This window comes from Rhinopithecus bieti, unplaced genomic scaffold (assembly GCF_001698545.2).
Source record: "Rhinopithecus bieti isolate Rb0 unplaced genomic scaffold, ASM169854v2 scaffold_6710, whole genome shotgun sequence".
Classification (NCBI taxonomy): Eukaryota; Metazoa; Chordata; class Mammalia; order Primates; family Cercopithecidae; genus Rhinopithecus; species Rhinopithecus bieti.
In genome coordinates this window covers 3,352,258-3,361,739 of record NW_016805362.1, presented here as the reverse complement: position 1 = coordinate 3,361,739, position 9,482 = coordinate 3,352,258, and the positions used below count along the sequence as shown (strand labels likewise).

The following is a 9,482-nucleotide window of genomic DNA, read 5'->3' as shown; positions in this document are numbered from 1 at the left end:
GCACTATTCACAATAGCAAAGACTTGGAATCAACCCAAATGTCCATCTGTGACAGACTGGATTAAGAAAATGTGGCACATATACACCATGGAATACTATGCAGCCATAAAAAAGGATGAGTTCGTGTCCTTTGTAGGGACATGGATGCAGCTGGAAACCATCATTCTTAGCAAACTATCACAAGAACAGAAAACCAAATACCGCATGTTCTCACTCAGAGGTGGGAATTGAACAATGAGATCACTTGGAGACAGGAAGGGGAGCATCATACACAGGGTCCTATTGTGGGGGGGGGGAGGGATAGAATTAGGAGATATACCTAATGTAAATGACGAGTTAATGGGTGCAGCACACCAACATGGCACATGTATACGTATGTAACAAACCTGCACATTGTGCACATGTACCCTAGAACTTAAAGTATAATAAAAAAAAAAAAAAAAACTAAGATAATTATTTACCCAAACTTTGGTGAATAAGTGGGTGACAGTAGGGTTAAATCAAGGAATAAATGTTTGCAAAGCGAAAATTGTAAGAAGCACCCCCTACCACCACAGGTTCAAAAACAAACAATAACAAATACAGTGGGCTCACTGAATTCTTTCATGCCGCATTGTTTATTGCAAAGGCTTCTGTATGATTCTTGCATACTTTACCAATTTTTATTTTATGATAATTTGTATATATTCATTCACTCATTCATTTTCCAACCCGCTTACTCCAATCCAGGGGTCACAGGTGGCCACAACTATCTCAGCAGCTCAGAGCATTAAGGTGGGAACCAAACCTGGGCATGACACCATTGCACTGCAGGACACACTCACGCTCATCCACACTCACTCATACTGGGGCAATACAGACACACCAATTCACCTAAGTGGGATGTGAGAGAAAACCACAGTATTCCAAGAAAACCACCCAAATATGGAGAGAATGTACAAATTCCACACAGTGGGGCTCCAGCTAGGAACTGATTTTCTTCTTCAATGTTATAATGAAATAATGTTGAATGAAAACATGTTATTCAAGGACGGGGTATACTCCTGAAAATAACCCCAAGCAAAATAACTGGATATGGCAGTTTCCCATCAAAGTATCACTTAAAAGCTATGTTGCTGTTTTTTCCATTTCAGTCTCAGTTATGACCTTAGAACACTATAGCTCCAAGCAGTGACAACAGAAAACTGACAAAAACAGTATAAAATTAATCTCAGAAATAACTATCTTTAATTTCTCTCAGTGAAGTCATAAAATACTAAAGGTTAAATTTTAAAGCAAAATGGCAGGCATACAATTTAAACAAAGCACCACTGATTAACAATTAGTTTAAAATATCCTTCTGAAAAATATGCTTTTTTACCTCATTTCTTTCAGTATTTCCATCTTAGCTGCCAGATTTTTCATTCTGGTATCTATACACGTCTTCAGAGTGCTTTCTAAGTGATTAGTCAAATCCACAGCAGCTGCTTTCTCTTGCTGAAACAAAGAATAAGCACATCCTAGTGAGACCCAAATAGGAAACTGTATTTCTGCTATAATTTAAATAATTTTTGGCTGGACATAGTGGCTCACGCCTGTAATTCCAACACTTTGGGAGGCCAGGGAGGGCAGATGGCTTGAGCTCAAAAGTTTGAGACTAGCCTGGACAACATGACAAAACCCCGTCTCTACAAAAAAATACATGGGTGTGGTGGTGCGTGCCTGTAGTCTTAGCTACTTAGGAGGCTAAGGTGAGAGGATGGCCAGAGGTAGGGAAGCAGAGGTTGCAGTGAGTCGAGATTGTGCCACAGCACTCTAGCCTAGGCAACAAAGTCAGATTCTGTCTCAAAAAAAAAAAAAAAAAGTTTCCAAATTTGAATAAAATAGAATCCAGCTGCTTTTTATTTCAAATTAATATTTATTTTTAACTGCTTCCATTAAATAAAGAATGAAAGCTTTAATGAATCTAAGCAAACTATATATTATATCACTCTTGGCACAGCATTTTGGAATTTATTCATTCATCTTTTTTTGGTGCTATGTCTTTTTTTAAATTGTGGTAAAATATATGTAACATAAAATGTATCATTTTAACCATTTTAAAATGTATAGTTCTGTTACATTAGGTACATTCATATTGTTGTATAATCATCAGCACCATCCATCTCCAGAACTTTTTCATCTTTCCTAACTAAAACCTCTGTATCTATCAAACACTATTCCCTATCTCCCTTCCCCCAAGCCCCTGGAAACCACCATTCAACTTTGGGTCCCTAGAGATTTGACTGCTCTAGGAACTTCAAATAAAAATACTATATGCAAATATGCCTGTATTAATGTCAAGCAACAACTCCCTTTGGCACAGGGAGTATTTTCTAAGCAATAAAGAGAGACATTTCATAAAGATAAATGGGTCAATTCATCAAAAAGATCCAACAATTCTAAATGTATACTTGCATAATGAGTTTTTTTTTTTTTAAATCACAAAATCTGATAGAACAAAAGGGAATAAAACAGACAAAACTACAATAATATTTAGATTTCAATACTTCTCTCTCAGTAGTTGATTGAACAAGTAGAGAGAGAATCTGTCAGGGTCTAAAAGACTTGAAGCCCACTATCAAGCAATTCAGCCTAATATTTATAAAACACTCCATCCAACAACTTATAGGATACACATAACTTTTAAAAATGAATGAAACATTTCCAGACAGACCATATGCTGGGTAATGAAACAAATGTCAATAAATTTAAAAGAACTGAAACCAGAGTATGCTCTCTGATACCAATAAAATTAAATTAGATATCAGTAACAAAATATATTGCGGGAACCACTGAGTATTTATCCAAAAGAAAGGAATTAACATGCACTCCTAAGTTTATTGCAGCAGTATCACAATATCAAAGACATGGAATCAACCTAACTGTCCATCAATGGATCAAGAAAATGCAGTATATATACAATGGAATATTATTCAGCCACAAAAATGAATGAAATCCTGTCATTTGCAGCTACATGGATGGAACTGGATGTTATTCTGTTAAACAGGCACAGAAGGACAAATACTTTACATTCTTAACATGTAGGAGCTAAAAAAGTTGATCTCATGGAGGTAGAGAGTGGAATGATAGATACCAGAGGCTAGGAAGGGTGTGTTAGGGACAGAAGAATAAAGAGAGGTTGGTTAATAAGTACAAACATGCAGTCAGATAGAAGGGTAAGTTCTAATGTTTGATAGCAGATGACTATAGTTAACGATGTATTGTATATTTCAAAATAGCAAGAAGAGAGGTCTTGAAATGTTCCCAACACACAGAAATGATAAATCCTTGCGGTGATCGATATCCTAAATACCTACACCTGATCATTATACATTCTAGGCATATGACAAAATATCACACATACACCAGTAAATATATACAAATACTATGTACCAAGAAAAAAATAAAATATATATTGGGGAAATCTTCAAATTTGTGGAAATTAAGCACATGCTTCTAAATAGTTCATAGTTCAAAACAGGAGTCACAAGGAAATGTTTTAAATATGCTTCACTAAATAATAAACAAAACATATCAAAATTTGTGGTTTGTAAATAAAGCAATGCTTAGAAATATTTATCTCTAAAAGTACATTATAAAAAAAACAAAAGATTTAAAACAATAATATGGGGGACTTCAGGTTCTGGTTTCACATGTAAGGAGCCTGGAAGTCACTATGCCATCCTAACACATTAAAAAGCTGAACAAAGTGAAAATCAACAACTTTTCTCAGATCTGTAAGAAAAGGTGAGATAGGTAGGGTCATGAGGAAAACCGCTACTTCTAAAATTAGACAGAGAGGGATACAGAGAATCACAACATACTGGAACAGAAATTTCTACAGGAAGCAATGCCTAGAGAGGAAAATCTGGACTGCTGACAAACTGCTGGAAAGTAGGTGTGGGCAAGACTGACAGCTGAAAGCTCCAGGGGCATCTAGTCATGGGGGCCCCCATGCTTTTTTGAGTTTTACCTCCAGGAGTTAGATCAGGTTCTCACAGTAAATACAGTATCATACATATCATTGCAGTAAAATCCCCTCACGCTTCCAGCAGTGAGAGGGGAAAACAAACCATTTTGAAATATCCCAGAGCACTATGTACTTCTTAATAAGATCTACCCTGAAAAGAAACCAGTTAACCACAGCCTAACCTGCTGAGGTTTCACCAAAGCCTACCCGACCTGGGGGAAGGAAATATCCAACTCCAGCCAGCTCTATCCTTCCACATGGGAGGAGGTAAATACCCAATTCCATCCTATTCTAGCCATCCTATCCCACCTAAAGGGGGCGGGAAAAAATGAGAAATGCTTGTGAATTCAATTCACAGGCCAGAGGCGTAGACTCACAAAAAGACTGAGACCTAATCACAGGACTATACAACACATCACTTCCCCGAATATCTTACAACTACATTATTAAAGACATATTTAAACCAATTGCTTTTTTACCTGATGTATCATATACAGTTATCAAGAAAAAATTACAGCCAGGCACAGTGGCTAATGCCTGTAATTCCAGCACTTTGGGAGGCTGAGGTGGGTGAATTGCTTGAGCCCGGGAGTTCAAGACCAGCCTGGGTGACAGGACAAAATGGTCTCTACCAAAAAAAAAAAAAAGTGCAAAAATTAGCCAGGCATGGTGGTGCACACCTGTAGTCCCAGCCTCCCACTCAGGAGGCTGAGGTGGGAGGATCACTTGAGTCCAGGAGGTGGAAGTTGCAGTGAGCCAAGATCACACCACTGCATTCCAGACTAGACAACAGGGCAAGACCCTGTCTCAAACCAAAGAAAAAGAAAAAGAAAAAATTATAAACTAAAGAAAAACTCAGAACCAGATGTGGAAGGGATATTGGAATTATCAGACAATGAATTTAAAACAACTATGATTAATATGCTATGTATTATAATGGAGAAAATAGATAGCATGTAGTAACAACAGATGGACAATGTAAGCAAAGAGATGGAAATCCTAAGAATGAACCAAAAAGAAGTGTTAGATATCAAAACACTGTAACAGAAATCAAAAATGCCTTCAACGAAATGAAGGCAAAAATGCCTTCAAAAAAATGCCCAAAACTGAGAAGCAATGACAACAGACTCAAAAGAAACAACAGAAGACCTAAGAATTGTGGGACAACTACAAATCATGTAACATATGAGTAATGAGAATGCCAAAAGGAAAAGAAATACCTAAAACGATACTGACTGAGAATTTTCCTAAACCAAAACATGGATCCAGGAAGCTCAAAGACCACTAAGCTGAATGAATGCAAATAATAATAAAAAAACTAAACATATCATTTTCAAACTACAGAAAATCAAAGATAAAGAAAGAATCCTCAAAGAAGCCAGAGGGCAAAAAACAGCTTACCTATAGAGGAGTAAAAGTAAGAATTATATTCAATATCTGATATACTTTGGATGTTTGTTCCCTCCAAATCTCATGTTTAAATGTAATCTCCAGTGTTAGAGGTGGGGCCTAGTGGGAAGTACTGGTTCATGGAGCAGATCCCTCATGGATGGCTTAGCACCATCCTCTTGGTGGTGAGTTCTCACTCAGTTCACACGAGATTTGGTTAGGACTGACCCCTTCCCTCCCTTGCTCCCCTCTCCTTGCTCCCTCTCTCCCCATGTGATAAGCTGGCTCCCCTTTGCCTTCAGCCAGGACGGTAAGCTTCTTAAGGCCCTTACCAGAAGCAGATTCTGGCACCATGTTTTCTATATAGCCTGCAAAACCATGAGCCAATATAAACCTCTTTTCTTTACAGTCAGTCTCAGATATTCCTTTACAGCAATGAAAACGAATATAACAACTCCTTGGCAAGCATGCAAGGAAGTAGAGAATGGAGTGAAATATTTAAAGCGTTGAACAAAGAAAAGTCACCAACCTCGAACTCTATGTCCTAAATCATCCTGGAAAAGCAAAGATGAAATAAAAGACTTAGAGGAAAAAAAAAAATGAGGGACTATGCGACTGGTAGACCTTTCTTGAAAGAAATGTTAAAATATGTTCTTTAAAGAGAAGAAAAACAATATAGGTCAGAAACTTGTCTCCACATAAAGAAGGAAGAGCATCAAAGCAGGAATAAGTGAAGGTAAAATATAAACTTTTATTCTCAATTGATCTGACAGAAAATAGTTTCTTAAAAAATAATAGCAACAGTGTATTTGATTATACATGTTTATATGTACATATATATGCTTACACATAATTATATATAAGTGAAATAAAAGACATCAACAACACAAGGAGTAAGAGGGAGGAATTAGGATTATTTTCTTATAATAAGGTGCTCACACTACCCATTAAGTGATACAGTGTTACTTGAAAGCGGGCCTGAATTAATTGTAAATGTATACTGCAAACACTAGAGAAACCACTAAAAAACATTTTTTAAAAAAGTATAACTGACATGCTAAGAAATAACAAAAAACAGAATCATATAAAATGCTCAATTAAAGCACAAAAAAAGAGAAAAAAAGTGGAAGACAAAAGAACAAGCAAGAGCATCAGATAGATCTTAATCCAATGCAACCACATCAATAATCACTTTAAATGTCAACGGTCTAGATCAGGGGTCCCCAACATCCAGGCCATGAACTGGTGGGGTCCATGGCCTGGTAAGAACTGGGTCATACAGCAGGTGAGTAGCAGGTGAGCAAGCATCACCGCCTGAGCTTCGCCACCTGTCATATCAGCGGCGGCATTACAGTCTCATAGGAGCGCAAACCCTATTGTGAAACGCACACATGAGAGATCTAGGTTGCACGCTCCTTATGAGAATCTAATTAATGCCTGATGATCTGAGGTGAAACAGTTTCATCCCAAAACCCCTAACCTCCCTCCTGGAAAAACTGTCTTCAATGAAACTGGTCCCTGGTGCCAAAAAGGTTGGGGACCACTGGTCTAAAGACACCAGTTAAAAGACGGACTGTCAGAATGGATGAAAAAGCAAGATTCAAATACACACTGTCTACCAGAACCTACTTTAAATATAAAGATACCTACAGATTAAAAGTAAATGTGGTCAGGCATAGTGACTCACACCTGTCATCCCAACACTTTGGGAGGCTGAGGCTGGAGAACTGCTGAAGACCAGGAGTTCAAGACCTGTCTGGAAAATGTCAAGACCCCATTTCTTAAAAAAAAAAAATGCCAGGCATAGTGGTGCATGCCCGTAGTCCAAGCTACTCAGGAGGCTGGGGCAGGAGGAGCATAGCTTGAGCTATCCTTGAGAGGAGTTCAAGGTTGCAATGTGCCATGATTGCACCACTGCACTCCAGTCTGGGTGACAGAGTAAGACCCTGTCTCAAAAAAATCAATAAAATTAAATTAAACAGATGAAGAAAAATATACCATGCTAACACTAATCAAAGGGAAACAAATTAACATAGGTACTAAACACTAGGAGCTACACTAATTTCACACAGAGTAGACTTCAAAACAAGAAAAGTTTTCAGGGATAAAGAGGAACACTAAACAATGATAAAGGGGTCAATTCTCTGTATGTGCCTAATAATAGAGTATCAAAATATATGACTCAAAGACTAACAGAACTGCAAGGAGAAATAAATAAATCTAGTATTATAGTTGGAGACTTCAACATCCCTCTATCAGAAGTGCACAGATCTACCATGGAAAAATCAGTAAAGATACATTTGAACTCAATACTAATAAATTGGATATAACTAACATCCATAGTCTACAGTGGATAATTAACATCTACAGACTACAGCTGACACTTGAACAAAGCAAGTGTTAGGGGTGTCAACCCCCAGAGTCTTGAAAATCTATGTGTAGCTTTTGATTCCACAGAAACCTACTTACTAATAGCCTACTGTTGACCAGAAGCTTTACTGGTAAGACAAGCCATCAGTTAGCAAGTATTCTGTATATGTATTATATATACAATATTCTCACAGTAAAGTAAGCCAAAAAAAGAAAAGCATAAAGAAGAGAAGATATATTTACTACTCATTAAATGGAAGTGGATCATCATTAAGGTCTTCATCCTCCATCATCTTCACATTGAGCAGGCTGAGGAAAAGGAGGAAGACGAGAGGTTGGTATTCCTATCTCACCAATGGCAGAGAAGGAAGAAGTGGAAGGGGAGGCAGGAGGGGCAGGCATAACTGATGTAACTTTTATTTAAAATATCCACATATAAGTGGACCCTTGTAGTTCAAACTCACATTCAAGAGTGAACTATAGTTCATCCAACAACAGCAGAATCTACATTCCTGTCAAGATCATATGGAAGATTCACCAAAATACGCCACCACATTCTGGGCCACAAAATACACCTTAACAGTTAAAGGAATAGAAACCGTACAATGTCTGCTTTCAGGCCACAGTAGAATAAGCTAGAAATCAACAACAGAAAGATAATTGAAAAAAAATCTCAAAACATGTAAGGATTAAACAACATTACTAATAACACATGAGTCAAAGAAGAAATCTCATGAAAATTTAAAATACTTTCAAGATAAAAATACAACTTACCAAAATTTGTAGAATGTAGCATAGGCAGTGCATTGACAAAAATTAACAGCATTGAAATGCATATATATCAGAAGTGAAAAAAAAACTAATATTAATAATCTAAGTTTGCTCCTTAGGAAACATAAAAAGAACAGCAAATTAAATCTTAAATATGCAAAAATAGGAAACTATAAATCAATCGATCTGAAAACTGGAAATCAAGAGGAAAAAAAATCAACAAAACCAAAAGCTGATACTTTGAAAAGATGAATAAAATTGGTAACACTATAACCGGGCTAATTAAGAAAAAAAAGACAGAGGACACAAATTGCCAGTATCAGAAATGAAAGAGGGCATCAGTACAGATCCAATGTAAAACATTAACATTAAATATAAAAATGTAAAATTAAAAATATTATGAACTCAAAGCCCACAAATTTGATAACCTAGATTAAATGAACTAATTCTTTGAAAGACATAATCTGCCAAAACTCACACAAAAATAATCTGAACAGATTTATTTCTATTTTTAAAACTGAATCAACCATTAATAAGCTTCCAAAACAGAAAGTGTCAGGCCTATATAACTTCACTGGTAAATTCTACCAAACATTTAAGGAAAAAACTATACCAACTCTCTGTCATTGAATAGAAGCAGAGGAAATACTTCCAAACTCATTCCATGAGGCCAGCATCACCCTAATACTGAAAGCAGAAAATAGCATTACAAAAAAAGAAAGACACAAACCAATATATGTCATGAACATGTATGTAAAAACCTTCCAAAAAATTAGAAAATTGAATCCAACAATGTATGAAAAGAAACACAGTTGATGCTTGAACAACACAGGTTTGAACTGCATAGGTCCACTTACTAACAGATTTTTCTCAATAAGTTACACAAGGTACGCCTGTCTGTATACCTTGTATAACTTAATGAAAAAAAAAAAAGTAAAATTTTAATTTATTTTAAAATAAT

At 36.5% G+C, this 9,482-nt stretch overlaps 1 protein-coding gene across 1 annotated transcript in view; it reads right to left on the bottom strand.

The window, feature by feature from the left end:
- Positions 1-9,482, bottom strand: part of STK31 (serine/threonine kinase 31) — a 135,558-nt gene that overhangs the window by 85,233 nt on the left and 40,843 nt on the right. Inside the window, exon 10 of the mRNA XM_017872233.1 lies at positions 1,361-1,476. Coding sequence (XP_017727722.1) covers positions 1,361-1,476 — 116 coding nt within the window. The remainder of the gene's footprint in view (positions 1-1,360; positions 1,477-9,482) is intronic.